Source organism: Sturnira hondurensis, unplaced genomic scaffold (genome assembly GCF_014824575.4).
Source record: "Sturnira hondurensis isolate 20B ecotype Veracruz unplaced genomic scaffold, ASM1482457v3 Scaffold0016663, whole genome shotgun sequence".
Taxonomy (NCBI): domain Eukaryota; kingdom Metazoa; phylum Chordata; class Mammalia; order Chiroptera; family Phyllostomidae; genus Sturnira; species Sturnira hondurensis.
Window position 1 is genome coordinate 17,155,887 of NW_028089294.1, and position 20,168 is coordinate 17,176,054.

General features: G+C 39.0%; 1 protein-coding gene across 5 annotated transcripts in view; it reads left to right on the plus strand.

Moving 5' to 3' along the window:
• NCOA1 (nuclear receptor coactivator 1) overlaps nucleotides 1-20,168 on the plus strand; it is a 210,856-nt gene that overhangs the window by 174,602 nt on the left and 16,086 nt on the right. For all 5 annotated transcript variants that reach the window (XM_037066809.1, XM_037066808.1, XM_037066810.1 and 2 more), the window contains 5 exons: nucleotides 1,957-2,074; nucleotides 3,793-3,961; nucleotides 5,003-5,317; nucleotides 13,490-13,591; nucleotides 15,463-15,865. In XM_037066809.1, the coding sequence (XP_036922704.1) occupies nucleotides 1,957-2,074; nucleotides 3,793-3,961; nucleotides 5,003-5,317; nucleotides 13,490-13,591; nucleotides 15,463-15,865 (1,107 nt within the window). The remainder of the gene's footprint in view (nucleotides 1-1,956; nucleotides 2,075-3,792; nucleotides 3,962-5,002; nucleotides 5,318-13,489; nucleotides 13,592-15,462; nucleotides 15,866-20,168) is intronic.

Genomic DNA, 20,168 nt, shown 5'->3' on the forward strand with positions numbered 1-20,168 from the left:
AATACATTTTCTCAGGCATCCTAATATCTACTTACTCTCCATTCATTAGAATGAGGAATTCTTCTTATTATGTTCTCTTAAAACTCCATTTTCTGTTTTTTAACAAAGTTGTGGTGACTTTGTATGGCGATAGATGGTTATTAGACTTATCATGGTGAACACATTAGAAGGTATATAAATGTCAAATCACTATGTTGTACACCTGACACTAATATAACATTGTGTGCCAACTATACTTTGATTTTAAAAAGTTGTATTAATCTTCTAAGGATGCCATAACAAAACACCGCAGACCGGGTAACTTAAACAACAGAAATTCACTTCCCCACGTTACAGGAGGCTAGAAGTCGGAAGTCAGGGTGTTGGCAGGTTTGGTTTTCTCTGAGGACTCTCACTGGCCGGCAGGTGGTTGCCTTTTTGCTGGGTCCTCGTGGTCATCCCTCGGTCTGTGTTGTCTGTGCCCTGACCTCCTCCTCTTGTAAGAACACCAGTCACAGAGCTCAACCTAATGACCCTACTTTACCTTAATCACCTGTAAATACAGTCACATTCTCGGGTACCAGGGTGAGGATTTCAGCGTACAAATTGGGGGGAATACAATTCAGCCCATAACAATGACTAATGAATATGTTCATTTTAGATATTATAAGCAATCATTAGAAACCTTAAGAAAAATAAGAGTAATCTTCAATCTCACTACCTAAAACCTATCAAGGACAGACCCCTGGCCAGAGGTCACGGGTTCAATTCCTGGTCAAGGCATGTGCCTGGGTTGTGGGTATGAGAAGCAGAACCATTGAGGTTTCTCTCCCCCACTTTCTCCCTCCTTCCCTTATTTATTTATTTATTTATTTATTTATTTATTTATTTTCGGAGAGTGGAAAAGGGAGGGCTGCCTGTTGTGCCCACCCAGGGACCCAGGTATGTGTCCCAACTGGGAATCGAACCAGCAAGCCTTTGGTTCACAGGCTGGCACTCAATCTGCTGAGCCACACCAGCCAGGACTAAATAAAAATTTTTGAAGAAAAAAAAGTCAAGCATGCCTTAATTGACTTTTTAAAAAAATCTACCAAGGATAGATAATCTACCAGAATTTTTTCTGTTAATATATAAAATCATTTATAAAAATAGATTTATTCTGAACATAATGTCTTAGATTATATTTTTTTCTTTTTCATTTAACAGCACATTATAAATACATATACTGTAATTTATTATCAGTCCCTAAATTTCTAGAATTTTGGTTACTTACAGTTTCTTTCCTAGTATAAGTGGTACAGAAATAAAGCTTTAAAAAAATTCCCACACAAATCTTTCTAAAATGCATATGCTGTTTTCTTCCATTACAAAGTATAATTCGATTTTTTTACTTGTTGTTATAAGCATCAGGTATTATACTATTACAATCCTGCTTTATTTTCAGATTGACAACTACAGAGTTTTGTCCATGTGCTAAATGGCCCTAGACTGTTTTGCCCTTTCGTTGCTATTCCTGCCTTTTATACATTATATTTTGTCTTTTGCTGACAGCTCTCATACCATGATAGTAACACTGCCCCTACTTACAGCATATTCTAATGTGCTATAGACTGAAAAGTCAGTTACCCAAAATTGTTATAATTATCTTTAAATTTTTTCAGACAAAGTCCAGAGTGATTCTTCTATGGTAACTTCAACTTATATGCAAATATGTGCACAAATATGTGCAAATATCTTCAAATATGTGCAAAATTTTAATATCAGATTTTCTTTGATTCACAGACCTTTTCTCATTTTGTTATTTATTTTTTACTCTGTGGCCACATTCTAGATAGTTTAAGTTTCTGACAAAATGGCCTTTATATCATTAAGGTCATACTTTATCATTGAAATCTCACTCTACTATATATTCTGGAAAATATTGCCATTTTATGTTCCATTGTGACACTGACTTCTTACCTTTGCTTCTCGAATCAGGGTTACCTGAGCTGGAATTGGAAGCAATTGACAACCAGTTTGGACAACCAGGAACAGGGGATCAGATTCCGTGGGTGAATAACACAGTGACAGCTGTGAATCAGAATAAACCAGAAGAGTGAGTAATACATTTTGTATTTTATAAAGTATCAGATACCAAACTCTAAAACAAAGAACTGTTTTTCCCAAACTGTATTCCAGTCTACATTGGTATTTTGTAAGATGTTAAGAGAAGCAAATGAGCCCTGGCTGGTATGCCAGAGTGGTTGAGTTCTGGCCTGCAAATCCAAGGGGCGCTGGCTCAATTCCCAGTCAGGGCACATGCCCGGGTTGTGGCCCAGGTCCCCAGTGGGGTTTGTGTAAGAGGTAACCACACATTGATGTTTCTCTCTCTCTCTTTCTCCCTTCCCCTCTCTAACAAATAAATAAATACATCTTTTTTAAAAAAGAAGTGAATGATAACAATAAAAAGGGACGTGGAAGGATGCAGTTAGATTTATTTACCACATGACTAAGACTAGTGTGTGTTTGTAATTACCAAGAGATTGATGCACTATGCCGCTGTTGGTGTACTTTTTACCTCTTACTTTACTTTGTTGGTTATCCTAGAGTCTCTGGGACCTGTGAATGAATTGGCCTTGGTACAGTATGTTGCTCTTGAGCTCTTAGTTAGATAATCATTTTATCCAGCTTTTTTCCTCTTTGTTTGGAGCAAGAGGGTATAAAGAAGGAAGGTACTTTACCTACTTTACCTACCATCTTGATTAGAACTTCATTTCCATAACATAGAGTACATCTCGTACATAGCAACCAAAGGGTGACTTGATAGTATTGATTCTGGTTTAAAGCATTACCTGTGAATACATGAAATGTGTTCCCATTTACCTTCCCCAAAGAATACTTATATTTGTATTATATACTATTATTTTCTATGCATTTCTAAGTTTTATGCAGCATTTGAGATTGGTTTGTATTAGATCACATATTTCCTATGTGGAATCAACAATTTGTTTTATTCCTTAACACTAAGCATGTTTCATTTTTCTAGTCTGAGTTTTTTTGTATGTGGTAATCATGTCATGTTATCAATATGTTTTTTTTAAGATTTTATTTATTTATCTTTAGAGGGTAAGGGAAAGAGAGAGGAAGAGAAACACCAATGTATGGTTGCCTCTCGTGCATCCTCTACTGGGAACTGGCCCCTGCCGGGAACTGGCCTGCAACCCAGGCATGTGCCCTGATTAGGAATCGAACCGAGATCCTTTTGTTCGCAGGCCCGTGCTCAATCCACTGAGCTACACCAGCCAGGGCAATATGGTTTTATTATCTTTGAAAGTTAGGTAATTTAATGTGTAGTAGTTTCATTGTAGTTCATTGTAGAACTTTCATTGTAGTTCAGTTATCACTAATTAGTATCACCCATAGAATAAGTAGAATAAATTTTAATTTAAGCCAAATGATTTTTTCCAAGGTTTTGATTGATTTTTATTTTCTACTTTTGTTAAAAATTCTTTTCCCTTTCTTAACTATACATGTGTTTAGTTAATATTTAGGCTGTTTCTGTAAGTTAACATGAAGAATATGGAGACAAAGAATATGGAGACAAAGTTCAGTGATTGACAAAATAATGAAAAATATGTTCATAAATTTCTGCACATTAAATGTATCAGAAAGTTTTCTAGAACTAGATTTGCACTTATCTGTGTAATGTATCTATTTGCATTCTTAAAATTGAATAATTAGGTGCCTCATTAGCGCAGTAGGTAGTGTGTCAGTCTCATAAAATTGAATAGTTACTTGCTCTACAGTTTTAAACTTTATCTTTTAACTCTGCAGCCAGTGTATTAGTTCACAGTTAGATGAACTTCTCTGTCCACCAACAACAGTGGAAGGAAGAAATGATGAAAAAGCTCTTCTTGAACAGCTGGTGTCCTTCCTTAGTGGCAAAGATGAAACCGAGTTGGCTGAGTTAGACCGAGCTCTGGGAATCGACAAACTTGTTCAGGTATTTCTTAAACTTGGCTTTGTTTAAATGATTCACCCCTGAGAAGCTATAAAGTGATTTTTAAGCAGTATTTTCCAATATTGTTCTCATTGTGTTTTAGTTGTTTTTATAATTTACCCTTGTGAAAGTTAACAAAATATATGATAGTTAATAATGGGATTTTTAACCAAAAATAATTATAATTAGAGAGTCTTAGAAAGTCTTAGCCTTTCACTCTGGAATAGAATCTTAGAAGGTCCCCTTAGAATAGAATCCAGATTTGTATCATCACTTCTAATTTTAGTATTTAATATATCCTTTATTCATGATAGTGTTCAATCTATATTATCTATATTTAAACTTTCAGGCTAGTATTTTTCAGACTGTGGAGTTATAAATCAATTTAGTACTTCATGACCAGCATTTTTTTAATGGAGTACAATAGTAAAAATACAAACTATCAGAATGCATAGCCCGTGAAATGGGGAAATAACATCTCATGAAACTCTCCTTTTGCATACTCACACACACACACCCTGCACACAACAGGCCACCGTTTAAATTACATTTCTTACAATGAATAATCATGAAAGAGCGTGAAAGCCGTAACGCTATAGCGTTCTGTTAGGTGAGCAATGAATTTTTTCCTGGTAAGATAAAAACGTGAATTCTGTATTCGAAATAGAAAAATGCCTGACTGATCCCTCCTTTAGTAGTCTGCTTCTGTGGCAACCTAGTAAATAGAAAGTTTGTTGGTTCTTAGGCTTTGCAATGAAGTTCTTTTTAAGCCTTTTTTGCTTCATTTCATTGATTTAGGACCTTTATTTTAACTGTTTTCATCACTGAGATTTTTAAACACCTCAGTTAATCTATTACTCCACTTCAGAAGTAACTTTCAGAGGTGATTGCTTTAAGTAGTAAACATCTGGAGTGCTTCATGAATTCATGAATATATTATGATGAACCTTTCTGGAGATGCTCTCAAATGCAGAGCTCTACAAAGAGCATGCCATTTATTGGCAGAAATGTGTTTGTAAAATACTCTGGCTTCCTTTCCTGCAGGGAGGCGGGTTAGACGTATTGTCAGAGCGATTCCCGCCACCACAAGCGACACCCCCTTTGATGATGGAAGAAAGGCCCACCCTCTACCCCCAGCCTTACTCTTCTCCGCCGCCCACTGCCAGTCTCACCAGCCCTTTCCAGGGCGTGGTCAGGCAGAAACCTTCACTGGGGACGATGCCTGTTCAAGTGACACCGCCCCGAGGTGCTTTTTCACCGGGGATGGGCATGCAGCCCAGGCAGACCCTAAACAGACCTCCAGCCGCACCCAACCAACTTCGACTTCAGCTTCAACAGCGGTTACAGGGGCAACAGCAGGTGAGCACTCCTGTTTAGCAGGTGATACGTTATAAAGGTATGTACTGCCTTTATAATAAGACAGCCCAATTCCTGCAATAAGGACATCCGGTCTACTTCCAGAACCTTTATGAAAGACTCAAAACACCACCATAGTCTGCTAGGATAAGAAAAAGGGACAAACTCGTTCAGTTAGACTGCTGGCTCGTTACGAAGTACTTCGAGACCTACAATTCAAATGCAGTTTAGTCTTGTTTTTGAGATAAAAATATCTAGTATTAACATCGTACAATTATTACAATTAAATCAGTAAAGAGAAACATAGTTTAATTTACAGAGTGTCAAAAATACTGTTTATGATTGCTGAAACAGAAGATGAAGTTTATTGATGTTATTTGAAGTTGGAGTGATTGAAGCCTTGTGATGTCACAAGGCTTATATTAGGAGAATGGAGACCAGGATAGGTTGGGGGTGTTGGGTGCTATGGGTGAGTTAAACCTCTCTCGTGACAGGTAATGAGTAGCTATAGTAGTGTAAATATTTAAGGCTGTGCAGGCAGCAAACACAGAGATAATTATCAGGAGCCAAAGAAAGGAAATGGTTGAAGTATCGCCTCTGAGAAGTACGGCCAGGGCTGTCAACTTTCATTTCTTGTTAATCCTTATGTATTCTTAAAAATTATATGTATATATTGCTTCAGGGATTTTTGTAAGTAGAGAAATTTCCTGGAGGCTTACAAATTCAGGAAGGAAGGGAAAGGAGATAGATGAAAAAGGCTGTATGATATAAGGTGGTAAGAGTAAGCTCTGGTTTCAAAGCATAGTGTTACCTTTAAGTGATTTGACAGTCAAATTATTTACCCTTTAGAGCTTCTGGTTTCTCGTTTATAAAGAGTCTAATAATTCATTTCTTCTATGTGGCTGTGTGGATGAAATGAGAGAATGCATGTAAAGCTCAATACCTGGCATGTAGTAATACTTAACAAATACCACCTATTACTATAAAATCATATTCAATAAATATAATTAATAATGTAACATACTTACTGTTCACTTAAAAAGCCAATAAAAGGGAGAAAGAAAAAGGGAGAGATGAGGTAGGAAAAAATTTTTAGTGTTGGAATAACAAAGAACTTTTTTAGTGCTAAAGGTGGAGTAAAGGACTCAAAGAGGAATTAAGGGAAGTGAAGGAAGAAAAGAGAAACAAGTAGAGGGAACAGTAATATGTTCTGAGAAGAAGTTAAAGATGAACTACTTCTTGTTATACTTGTCATTCATCATAAGATAGAGAACATGAGAATAGGAAATGCTTAATAGTTCCCCTCTAATTTTTCACAAAAGATATTTAAGGGGACTATGTTAAGCATGGTGAGGAAGACAAAAAAAGATATAAGCAACTTTCAGAGCTTACAGTCAGCTTGGGGCATTTAAGACATAAATACCTGAAGAGCTAAGTAGTAGTGCCTGCAGTGAGCCATTAAGTGCTAATGCAGGAGAGGAGAGGAAAGTGTGGGTATGCCGATTTCCCCCACTTACAAGATGGAGTTCAGTAAATACTGTCTAAAATTGAAGGCTCAGTGAGCAAGGCCAGCTCAACAATCTAGGTCAGGTTTGTGAATAGATGAAACGATAATTCATACTTCAGAAAAAATTGCTTTTACTTTGATTTGCTCCTAAAGCAGCTGATAAGCAGAGCAGCCTTGTAAAGAATGTACATGAAAAAAGAACACAAGTAGGTGAACATGACTTCACATCACTTCCTTTAAGTATTTTGGAAGCAGCCCTGGCTGGTGTGGCTCAGTGGATTGAGTTCGAGCCTTCAAACCAAATGATCCTGATTCGATTCCCAGTCAGGACACATGCCTGGGTTGCAGGCCAGGTCCCCACTTGGGGATGTGTGAGAGGCAACCACACATTGATGTTTCTCTCCCCTCTTTCTCCTTCCCTTCCCCTCTCTAAAAAATAAGTAAATAAATAAAATATTTTTAAAATATTTTAAAAGCATGTCCAAAGTTTGGAGGGCTTGGTAGCCCACCAGAGTGAAATATCCATCAAGTTGGAGAAATCCAGGGCTTGGGGCACACTATGTTTTAGCCCCCAGACATGTCGGTACACAAAACCAACTTACACTGCCACGTTATTCAGACCTGTTGCTTGGGTTCAGGAGCACAAGTCCTTCTGTTCAGAGGCGGGGGCGTTCAGTCCATGGTGGCTCTAGCACTGCAGAGTCCACCATGTGAGGGGGAGGTCTGGCCAGAGCTTATCTTATTGTCTCAGTTAAGATGCTTTCAGCAATAGGGAAAAGGGAAGATCGACTCAAAGCAGTAACCCCCCCCAAAATATTCTGACTCAAAAATTGAGGTGATGCAAAATAGAGACAGGTACAGCTGTCGTTACTTCACAGACGCAAGGATATTATCAAGGACCTAGGTTCTTTCTGTCTTTTTATCCTTTCATCCTGGGCAACTGGGAAAATGGCTGCCGTGACGACAAATGTCACGTGCAAATAAAACCATCTAGCAGGGAAAAACAAGACTCTTTCCTGTGCATCTCATTTTACAAATTCTTTTCTCTTTAAAGCTTTTATTTATTTACTTATTTTAGAGAGGGGGAAGGAAGGGAGAAAGGGGGATCGAAACATCCCTGTGTGGTTGCCTCTAGTGCACCACGCACTGGGGACCTGGCCCACAACCCAGGCCTGTGCCCTGATTGGGAATCAAACACACGACCCTTTGGTTCACAGGCTGGCACTCAGTCCACTGAACCACACCAGCCAGGGCTACATCTCCTTTTAAAATGAAATTTTGTCAGAAGGCTCTGTCTCTCCTTTGCCCTTCTCCCACCACACCATCCCCACAAAAAAAAGAAAAGAAAAGAAAAGAAAAAAAACACTTTACATGTCTGGCTAGCCAGAATGGAGTCACATATACACTCTTAGCAAGTTGCTGGCAAGGATTGACATAGAACACTCATAGAGAACCTCTTGAAACATGTGATTTGGGATAATTAGCTGAATAAAATCCTATTCTGATATCAAGGAAGAAGAGGAGGGTAAATGGCTATGTGTTGGTAATAATAATACCTGATTAAATCAAGAAATTAAAGTTTAAAGAAATTATTTGAAGGTATACAGGTAAATTCACAGTCAAGATCAAATTGGTAAAGTGGAACATCCACCTTTTCTTCTGCCTTAAATTTCATTAAATGACAGGTTGTATATTTTAAGTAAGTTCATGTCAGTGCAGAAAAGAAACAATACCATCACCCTACTAAGATTTCTAAAATATAGAAAGCAAACATAAGAACTGCTTGCATCCAAGAAAATCCAAGAGAATCTGTAGAGAACTTAGAATGAATGGTTTCTAGGTAAAAGAACAACAAATAAAAATTAATGATAATCCTTTTTAATGGCAACAACCAATCAGAAAAATAATGTACTTTCAAAATATATCACAAAATACAAATGTAAATCAAAATTAAAAGTCAAAAAGAAGATCCAAGTAGAAGATATCTGTTAACTAAAAGGCTATTGTAAAAGCAGCAATCATTCTGAAGTTAATCTGTAAACTCAGTGGAATTCCAATCAGAATCTCAACATGGAATTTGAGAAATAGATGCTAAACTTCTTTTAGAAGCATGCATAGAACCTTAAAGAAGAGTGAGGATGAACTTTCCCTATCAGATGCCAAGATTTAAAACCAAGTTTTAAAAAATTAAAACAATGTGGGACTGGCATAGGGGTGGACAGGTCTACCAACTGGAATATAGAGTAGAGAACCCAGAGGCACACCCAACACAAACAGAAACTTCATAAGAGACGGGTGGCAGTCAGTGGGGAGGGGGTGGCCTGTGAAATAAGTGCTGGCTCATTGGGCTGTCCCTGAGGGAAAATTAAATTAGATCTTTGTCTCGTACCATAGAAAAAAATAAAGTGTAGATGTGGGAATATGAGACCATCTCTGTGGCCCCTTATAAAAAAGATGTAAAGGAAAAGGTTGATGTTTGCATTAAAATTTAAAACTTGTGAGTAAACAGATACCATAAACAAGATTAAAAGACAGGTTACGTATTCAGGGAAGATATTTGCAACCCCATGTAAGAGACAAAGGATCAGTATCTAGAATATATCAGATTTATAATGTGGTGTTTTTAATACACTTACCTCGCTTGATTGATATCATGTTTACTTGTTGGTCATCTCCTTTTCTTTCTTCTTCCCTCTTGCCACACACCAGAGATGTAAGCTTCCAATAGTCCTGAAGCACAGTACCCAATGATTTGGGAAGGGAAAGAAAGGGACATACTCAGATTTGCATCATAATTTGTTTCTTTTTAATGGATCTCAAGATCAGTTTAAAAACATATGATTTGTTGACCTTAAGTATATCTTATTTACTGGAGTATAGCACACAAGGAGTAAAAAGATTCTAATATTTTAAATCTTATTATACAGTCATGAATAATTTCCAGTTGGTGAACAGGAGGAGGAAGAGCACCCTAGAAAAAGAGCACCCTAGTATAGGTGCATTGGTTGAGACTTGCCAGCAAAAATGAAAGGAGCTGGTGATTAAGAACAAAAACAAAGTTAAAGCCTGTAGGTGTTCTGTGTGCTTACATCCCAAATAAGAGTCGAGAAGTGTATCCATAATACCTATAAGGACTCATAAACTTTTTTCTTTTTTTTTTTAATTTTTATTTAACTCTTGTTCAAGTAGGGACTCATAAACTTTTATTTTGGGGAAAGGACAACGGCAAAAATGGGTAGGTCTGCTGCTCATAGAAGATACTGTAACTCTGGCTGACAGAAGGTGCAGTTATCCTGTCCCAGTTTTATTTTCTTCTTCTCCAGCAAGGGACATGGTCGGCATACCAACAAGAAAAGAATAATATGAAGAGGGAGTAACAGCCAAGACAAATAAAAAATATGGCACACTTAGACAAGGCCAGATACGTTGTTTGTTAGGGTACCGAAGAAGGGTGTGGATCCAGTGTAAGAACCCCTATCGATAGTCTTTTCTATAGAGAATAGGAGTAACCAGAAAATAGAACCCAGGTCAAAGAGCAGAAACTACAGAGAAGCAGGTTTCACCTCTAGATTTCTGGCAATAATAACGGCCTGATAAGAGAGTAAGGAAGAAACAGCTCTTTGGGGACCATTTGAGATCCTGCTCCTGAACATATCGCATCAGTCTGGCTCAAATAAAACTTTTTTTAAAAGCTCTTTGACTTGCAAGAATTTATGCAGTGGCTGGATCAGGGTTCTCACCCTTGGTAGTATTAATCTTTTGGGGCTGGGCGATTCTTGTTAGTGCAGGGGAGTGGTCTTCACATGCAGTGAAGGATGTTCAGTGGCATCCGTGGCCTCTACCCACCGGATGCTAGTGGAAACCCCTCCCCAAGTCGTGGCAACCAAAAATGTCTTTAGGCATTGCTGGGTGTCCCTTGTGGGGCAGACTCACCCTGGTTGAGAACCAGGCCAAATAGTCATCATTTAGGTTTGTTATAGAAGGGCGTCCTGCTATGGCACTGAAGAAAAGTCCATCCAGACAGACAAAATGACAGCTCGCCTGAGCTGGGTGTGTGTGCACACAGGTGAAGGTTTGCGTGTGTTTGTATACGTAGGCCAGGTTTGTGTGTTTTCACTGGACAGAGCCCCATGTTTCCTTTTTTTTTTAATCCTCACCTGAGAAGGTAGAGGGGAAGGGAGAGGGGGAAAGAAACATCAATCAGTTGCCTCTTGCATGTCCCCCAGCTGGGGACTGAACCCACAGCCTAGGCATGTGCCCTGACCAGGAATTGAACCTGCCACCTTTCAGCGTATGGACAGCACTCCAACCAGTTGAGTCACGCTGGCCAGGGCCCCCACATTCCCTTTTGCAATACAGCAAGCCTTCCACCTGCTCTTTACAGGCTCTTGAATGTGTATCCCCAGCTCTAAGGACCACCAGTTTCCTCCCACATGCCAAGCCCCAAAAGTTAAAATTTCCAAGGAGATAAAGGATATGATGATCCTTTTGGGAAAACTTCCTTGGAGGAAGTAGAACTTGACCTGCTTGTGAAAAATGGGTAGCAGTTTGGTAATTGGGGAGAAGAAGCAGGTCTGAGCGAGACGGTGGTACACACAGATAGTGAAGGGCAGGGGAAGTGAACAAAAGTTACTTTGTGGGCAGAAATAAATCAATTTTTCTCTAACAGAAAGTGCTTATAAATTGCTATTTATAATAATTCCTTCTACTTCTAAAAATAGCCTATTTTCTAATTTAAAAATTTTTTTACTACTTCTCAAGAATCTTTCCTCCATCCCCACCCATTTCATTCTCACTGTGTCTCGCCATTGAAAGGATATATGAAGCAGTGAGTTTGTAATCCCAGCGCTCACCGCCCCAACAGCTTTACTTCTCTGCATCAGTGAGTGCTACAGTATCTTCACCTATCTGCATTGCCTTATCTTCTTTCTGACACATACTTGCTGTTGTTTCCGAAGTTAACCTTCCAAGGTCTCGTTGTGCTCACTCACGCTCTTGGTGCCACCTTTGTGTCCTAGGCTAGTTTCCGGTCCATCTGCGCAGCGCTGTCTGGATGTGCAGCCCTGCCCTCGTGCAGTGCACTCCCTGGCGTAGCCCCGCTACTCGGCAGAGTTCCCAGAAGACAGAAATTGCTCACCCTTGTCGCCTTCAAACTTTGCATACTATCTTACACACAGAGTTCTTTGATAAACCTCTGTAAAATTAATGGTTTATTTAAATTTATACTCATAATCTGTTGAGTTTAAAAAGTATGTAGATTTTGGTATTTAAAAGACCCTTTGACTTTTAAAACCACAATGTTATCTTTATTTTTGAAGTGATTCCAATGTTTTATCCTATTCCACAATGCCTGAAAGTTGTAAATTTAACATTTAAATTACGTTGAGCTTTCTGTACCCACCCCCATCAGTTTGTGTTCAGGGGGTAAGAAGATGGACGAAACCAGAATTAAGGACTGAGCTGTGTGCCCTGACCAGTGTGGCTCAGCCGGCTGGGCATCATTCCTCCAGCTCAGTTCCTGGTCAGGGCATACACCGGGTTGTGGGTTCAGTCCCAGTCTGGTGCATACGATGCATATGACACGCATAAGTTATGAAGTACCATATAAACACAAAGTAGTACTGATATTGTAACATCTCTCTAGAGAGTTTATTCATATCAAATTTTTGAGCAAGAAATTTTTTAAGCTGTAGTTTGTGGTAAGGTGTAACTCCAAGGATGCTTATTTTGTTACCTGGTAAGTTATGTCTGTGACCTGGAACCCTGCTCCTGATATAGACAGCATCTTCCAAAGTAGGAGACACTGTCAGTGGCCATATGTCAGGTAGAGAAAGGTTTGTGATAAATAGGTTGCATAGTAGGTCCCCTTCTTGGAGATCCACAATGTGCTTTGGCCAATTAAAGGCTCATAGAATTACTGCAGTAAAGAAATCTGTTTCACCTTGTGTAACCCATCATTTCCAGTACTCAACACAGCACAGCATGCTGTTTTCCCGGCACATCTATTAATATCCTGCAGAACAATGTTCTTTTAGAATACCAATTGGGGAACTGCTAGTCTAAAGTAATTACTTCTTCCAGTTAAATAAATAGTCCATTTTCTCAGACCATTTGTTTCTTATATAATTTTCTCTAGCTAATGAAATCATGTTGGATTTTTCCCAAATCTATACCCATTAGACAGGCACTCTCCAAGGGAGAAGTAACTCAACTTTTTCATTTATCTTCCCGACCTTTGTAGAATGTACCCAATTATATACTTACTTTTTTACTAACAGCAGTTTTATGACCTAGAGCTGTTTCTTTTCTCTCCATTATTGCCTCTATCTGAAATAACTAGGTGTTAACATGTTTTTTCAAAGTATGATACATACACTTGTGTGTGTGTGTGTGTTCTATAGTAGCAGAGCATTTAAAAGTACACTTCATGCACATACGTACAAACGTGTGTGTAGTGTACCCTTAAATGGCTCTGCCATATTGGGTGTAGGCGGGAAATATTTGATAAATGTGAGGATCTGCCAACCTTGTGGCAAATAGTCACGGGGAATAATCTTACTAAATGCATAGTACTAAAACTGGTTAGTCAATAAAATATTTGTCTTAACTTTAAGGGTTGTGCTGTCTTTATGTAGAAATATGATCTAATTTCTTCCACTCTTCTCTAGTTGATACACCAGAATCGACAAGCTATCTTGAACCAGTTTGCAGCAAATGCTCCTGTGGGCATCAATATGAGGTCAGGCATGCAGCAGCAAATGACACCTCAGGTAATGTGGGAGAACCAGACATTGTGAATACTTTGCCCATCCACGCCACGTTTCCTAAAAGCGCTGACTTGAGCGTCTTTGAAATGGTTGGTGAGCTGCTATTGTATTGATGTTTATAAGCGTAGCTTTCTTCCAGAATGAATTTATAATGAACTTGCGCTATCCCTTACTGATACTTGCTCAAAAGCCGAGGGTTCTCTGTTTTGTTTTATTGTCATTGTTGTCACTGCTATTAGATACCTGCTGACTAAGGAGGAAGCTCTTACTGCCGTGCTAAATAGTGCCGGTAATGAGAATCCTCAGAGATGAGACTGTGTGAAAGGTACCTGAAACCTGACCGAAACCTGATCCAAACCCCCCTCACATTGCTGAGTTATCTTAACCATCTTGTGTTCTCAGCCCAGTCTGAGCATTAGCATTTTCTATTTTTTATTTGTTTGAACGATCCTGTACATGGACCTAGAACCACTGGAACTTTAAAGATAAACAGAACTGGTAGCCTGCAAAGTGTTAGTTATCACTCCCCACTTAACTTCCAACTTCCACCTTCCACATAGTTTAATATTTTTGCTTCAACTACTTATGTTGGTCGGTGACGGATTTTAAACGGTATTCAAACAAAATCTTCTTTTCTCCATAAAATGGGCCTGAATGGATTTGGGGCAGATACAGAAGGCCAACACTAAACCAGAAGGATAAATGTTGACAGAAACGGCTAGTGAGCAGCAGATGCTGGCATCTTCACGGCTCCAGATTTGGGTTTCCGTGTCCTGCAGATCTCAGCGGTTAGCTCGCACAAGGGGAATTAGATTACAAGGAGACAAAGACCCTGCTTTGGAATTCAGATAAAGATGATTTCTATCAGAAAAGCATATGTCACACTTTCTTCTAGATTGGACAATATCTAGTTGGCAAGTTTAATTTTAGTGGAGCCACGTGCTTTAATTGGGTCCTCAGTCTGAACTGATGTTTTCTGAGGACGTCTTCGTCAACGTGCCAGACTGCTTTTCAAAGTAGACCAGAAAGTGATTTCAGCCTAACTTTGCCACTTCTTTCTTTACTTGTAGTACTTAGCTATTAAAACTCTCTCTTTATTCATAGTATTATAGCCGTTAAAACTCTTAATGCCTAGAGTAGTCTTGTTCTGCAACAATGATATAGAATAGCTGGTTCCATTTATTATTTTATTTAAAAATAATTATTTTCTTTTTAACTGATTATTTGTCATTGGATCTTGGATTTCTGGTTTTCTCTTTTTTAATGGTATTTGTAGGTTTTTCTAATTATAAAGATAGTACGTGTTCATTATAGATAATTTGGAAAATACTGAACAGTATATAGGAAGAACATTAAAATCACCTGTAATCACATTTTGTTCATTTAAGTAAAGTGGAATAAATGATTTCAGTGGGAAAAGAGGGAAACTGTAAGTTTTTTGAAAATGGAAAAGAAAAAAGCCTTCTAACATCAGATGAGAGAGAAATCATCAAGCACATTTTCTTCTTCTTTATGGTTTTCATGTTTCTTTTCATCATTTTTTTATGACCTGGGTCATGTATACTTTCTTTGACATTTCTCAAGTTCTCTATGACTTTTTGAGAATTTGCATTTAACCCACTTCAGTGGCCATAAATATTGCTTTACCATTTCTCAACTGCCTTTAATCTATAAAATGTACTTAATTCATTTTCTCTCTTGCAATTATTACTTAAGAGGTTTTTGTTCCTTTTCAGATTTGTTTTCCTTTGTACACTGATAATTTCTATGGATTTCGTTGCCCCAAACTAGTAGACCTTATTCTCTAAGCTTTCCGAGATAGGTATAGAGCATAATAATATCCATAACTGAGGGATTTTTTTCCTCCTTCGCAGCCACCCCTGAATGCCCAAATGTTGGCCCAGCGCCAGCGGGAGTTGTACAGCCAACAGCACCGACAGAGGCAGCTCATACAGCAGCAAAGAGCCATGCTCATGAGGCAGCAAAGCTTTGGGAACAACCTCCCTCCCTCGTCTGGACTGCCAGTTCAAATGGGGAACCCCCGTCTTCCTCAGGGTGCTCCGCAGCAGTTCCCCTACCCACCAAACTATGGTACAAATCCAGGAACCCCACCCGCTTCTACCAGCCCATTTTCGCAACTGGCAGCAAATCCCGAGGCAGCCTTGGCCAACCGCAGCAACATGGTGAACAGAGGCCTGGCTGGGAACATGGGAGGACAGTTTGGCACTGGAATCAGTCCTCAGATGCAGCAGAATGTCTTCCAGTATCCAGGATCAGGTATGAGGGCTATAGCATTGTTGCTTTTGTAAGTACTGCATGCAGCGCTCTCTCTCTTCGTATGTATTTCAGTTCGGTGACAGTGAAGCGGGTTCTAAGGAAGGACACTCACGAGGGAGTCAGGAGGACCAGCCTCCAGACTCACCTTTCACCACTAAATGCTGGAATGGTCTGAGGCTTATATCTCTCTTGATAGCTAAGATTATTGTTGTTTTAATTCTCACCAAAGGCTCTGTTTAATGATTTTTATGAAGAGAGGCAGGCGGAGAGAGAGAGAAACAGTGACTGGTTGCCCCCCACCCGTACACACCCCAACCAGAGATCACACCTGCAACACAGGTATGTGCCCTGACTGGAACTCGAACCTGCAGCCTTTTGGTATTCAGGACTGCTCCAACCAGCAGAGCCACCCGGCCAGGGCACTAGATTCGAGGATCTATATGGACCCATCTGCTAAGCATATTCTCTTATTTTCTTTCTCTTGTGGATCCCTATAAGAATCTAATGAAAGATTACTCCAGACAGTGGGTTTAAATACATTAACTCAAAATTTGAATACAGTTTTCTATTATTTTGGAAATTCTGATAGTTTACATAAGGATAATCAACCATCACAAACTATATCTCAAACTTCCCATTAGTGTCACCACTTTTAGCTGCTTAGGTGGTAAGATATTCTTGCAATATTAGGCAACTTTCTGGCTTCCAAAATGTTTTTCTCTTTTTCATCTCTCATTTGCACTGTCTTTCTTCCATTCTCTTTGTCCTAGGTGATACCTTTTTGATTTCTTTCACTTTTGAGGTTATGGTAGATAGTGGCAATAAAGCACATTTAATTAATACACCATGTTTAATCAAACTTTGATGCAAAATTAATGGCAAATTCCTGAGAAAATTGAAATGGATTCCTTGATTTTGTAAGTGAAATAAAAAGTAACTTTTACAGCTGCTTAATTGAAATGGATTCCTTGATTTTGTAAGTGAAATAAAAAGTAACTTTTACAGCTGCTTTAAATATGAATATCAACAAGAAGGCTGCTGTTTGACTTGAATAAAATGGTGAAGTTATATAGAGATTTTTGACATGGCAATATGCTTATCAACTTTGACAGCCCGATTAATTTAGACTTCTCATTCTTACAGCATCAAGTGCTAAAATTCTTTGACTGTTACATTAAGTGTCTAGTATCAAAGAGCACCAGAGTTCTCTAAGGCGTTTTAATCAGAACTGTGGCACTTCAGTTCCTTTGTCCTCAAGACAGTGAAGTCATCTTTGGCTGGTTTTTATCTCTGACACTATCTGTTGGCAACAAAAGGATTATAAATCCATATTTTCATTAGAAAATTGAACAGGGGTGGCCTTCAAAAGTTTTATTTCTTATGATTTCTCTATGCAAAGAACTCAACACAGCTTTTTCACTTTATTGTAGCTTGCAGAAGTACTTCCTCCAACATTAGAGTCTTTTATAATCATTCATTTACCCATTCCAATTCTAAAATGCCAACCTAGCCAAAACAGCGAATGGAGCCTTGGCTTTCCTGATATTGATTGCAGAGTTTTAAATCAAAAGATTGATCTCATTCGTGGGTGGGGAGGAGGACTAACTACAGGGAAGCCAAACATTAATGAATTCCCCAAGGATTTTTTTTCTCTTCTAAAAATAGTACTTCTGTCAGTTTTCAGTCATGCTCTTTAACACCTCTTCTCTGGAAACTTAAGAAAGAAAAACTTTCTATCCAGCTTCGGCTCTTTGACGAAGCCACCTGGAAAGGCAGTGCTTCAAAGTCCCAGTTCTGATGAAGTTGACAAGATGTCTGTCAGGGTTGTGGGTCTAGCCTTTGGTCTCTTGCAGGTCAGTATATAGAACACAGTAACTGAAGTGGTGAGTGGGTGCACCTTCCGCCCTCAGCAGGCAATGGACCGGATGTGTTGCCACCCACCACAGATGCTTGATCTGGTACCTGGGCTTTTCTTCCAGCCCAGCCTTTGATTGACAAAAAATGCTTTTCACAAAATAAGAATTTTTCTTTGATAAAGCCAGCAGTCAGCCCTGGCTGGTGTGGCTCAGTGGATTGAGTGCCAGCCTGTGAACCAAAGGGTCACGCTTGTTCGATTCCCAGTCAGGGCACATGCCTAGGTTGCAGGCCAGGTCCCCAGTGGGGGCCATGTGAGAGGCAACCACACATTGATGTTTCTCTCCCTTTCTTTCTCCCTCCCTTCTCCTCTTTCTAAAAATAAATACATAAAATCTCTTTTAAAAATCCAGCAGTCATATTCCAAACAAAACCCAGAAGCTGGGTACGGTGGAGAGAGTAGTGTTTCTATCTAGTCACAGACTGAAATGAAACGGCAGAACTTTAAGTTCCTCCATAAACTGCTTTAAAAAAATAAGGAGCCCTGGCTGGTGTAGCTCAGTGGATTGAGCACAGGCCTTCGAACCAGAGTACCACGGTTTGATTCCCAGTCAGGACACATGCCTGGGTTGCAGGCCAGCTCCCAGCAGGGGACACACAAGAGGCAATCATAGACTGATATTTTTCTCCCTCTCTCCTTCCCTTCCCCTCTAAAGAAAAATAAATAAAATCTTTAAAAAAAAAATAAGGAGCCCTGGCTGGTGTGGCTTGGTGGATTGAGTGTCAGCCTGTGAACCAAAGGGTTGCCGGTTTCATTACCAGTCAGGGCACATGCCTGAGCTGTGGGCCAGGTCCCCAGCAGGGGCGTGCAAGAGGCAATTGTTTGATGTTGAGGAAGACACAAGTGTTCTTTAAGGATCACAGCCAAAATAGTTGAAATTTAAAATTAGAATTCAAAAACAATCAACATATATCGAGATGGTTAATGTGATGGGGAAAAAACCCACCCTTTAGACTCATGAATAGAAAACTTTTTTTCTCTATTCTAAGTTGAAATATTTGCCAGACATTAAACTACATATGGAGGAGGCAGCAGGAAAAAAATATGTAGCTTTGTTTATATAATCTTTATGCAAAAAGGTAGTTAAACATTGAGTAAAAGATAAAAAGCTTTATAAAGTCTATGGTTGTCTCAGCTTTCACAGAAAATTTAAAACTATAGCCTATAAAAAAAGCAACTGAATAAATTAGCCATATCTCTAACCAGATTAACCAAACAAAAAAAGAGAAATGTCATTGTAGTAACAATGACAGAATATGGAATATTATACAAGTATATGCCATTATGTTTATAAACAGACATTAAGAACATAAAAATGTGCACGACATAATAAGGGAAAGAAGCAACACAATTACAGAGGAAAGTCTGTAGGAATTATGCTAAATTATAAGTAATCAAATTATGACAGTCTTTTTTTCTGCCCCTGTGCAACTTTCTCTATCTCAAAGTGTTTAACTCTGAAGTGTATTTGCCAGGAGAAAAATAATACAAAGTGCTAATATAACAGAAAACATAAAAAGAAATCCGTTTTTACATTGTTAAATTGTTACAAGCTTGGACTTTTGGACAAGATGGAGTAATAGGGACCACATTTATTCTATCCAAAGCAAACAAATGATCAAAGTACTACATTAAATAAAGTACAGTTCTCGAAATTGTCCAGACTGTGCGCAGGGAGGGGAAGAAGTGACTTCCCTGTGTTGAGCAGTGGATCTGGGCACGGTACCAGAGAAGAGAGAACCCCACAGAGAGAGGACTGTGCGAGTCTGCTGAGGCTCCCACTTGGGCTTCTGCTGAGTGCTGGGTGTGTGTGTGTGTGTGTGTGTGTGTGTGTGCGCGCGCGCGCACGCGCGCACACACATGCAAATCAAGGCCAAGGAAAACCGCCTGAAAAGATTACGGGCAGCAGTCTTTAAAGTTCACACAGAGCCAACTCCTCTTCCCACCAACCAGAATAGAAAACTCCTAATTCACGGGGTGTCAAGCAGAAGACTCAGAAAGGTTTTGCCTCATTAATAAACAGGACTACACTATGTCTGCTCTTGTCTCTTTAGGAGAAACATCCAAAAGAATTAAACCCTTTTCATGTAACCTAACCATGACCCCGACAAATGTCAAATATATTTTAAAGGATTTTTTTAATTGAGCACCTAACAAGGTAAAATTCACAATCTTTGGAGTCATTTTTTAAATTACCAGGCTAGCAAAGAAGCAGGAAGATACAACCAATCATGTGAAGAAAAATCAATCCATCAAAACTGACCCAGAAATTACACAGGTGGTGATAGAATTAGTAACAGGGATATTAAGAAAGTTATAAATTTTACATTTATTCTTTATGTTCAAGAAGTTACAGGAAAGCTTGAATGTGTTAAGTAAAGGTATAAA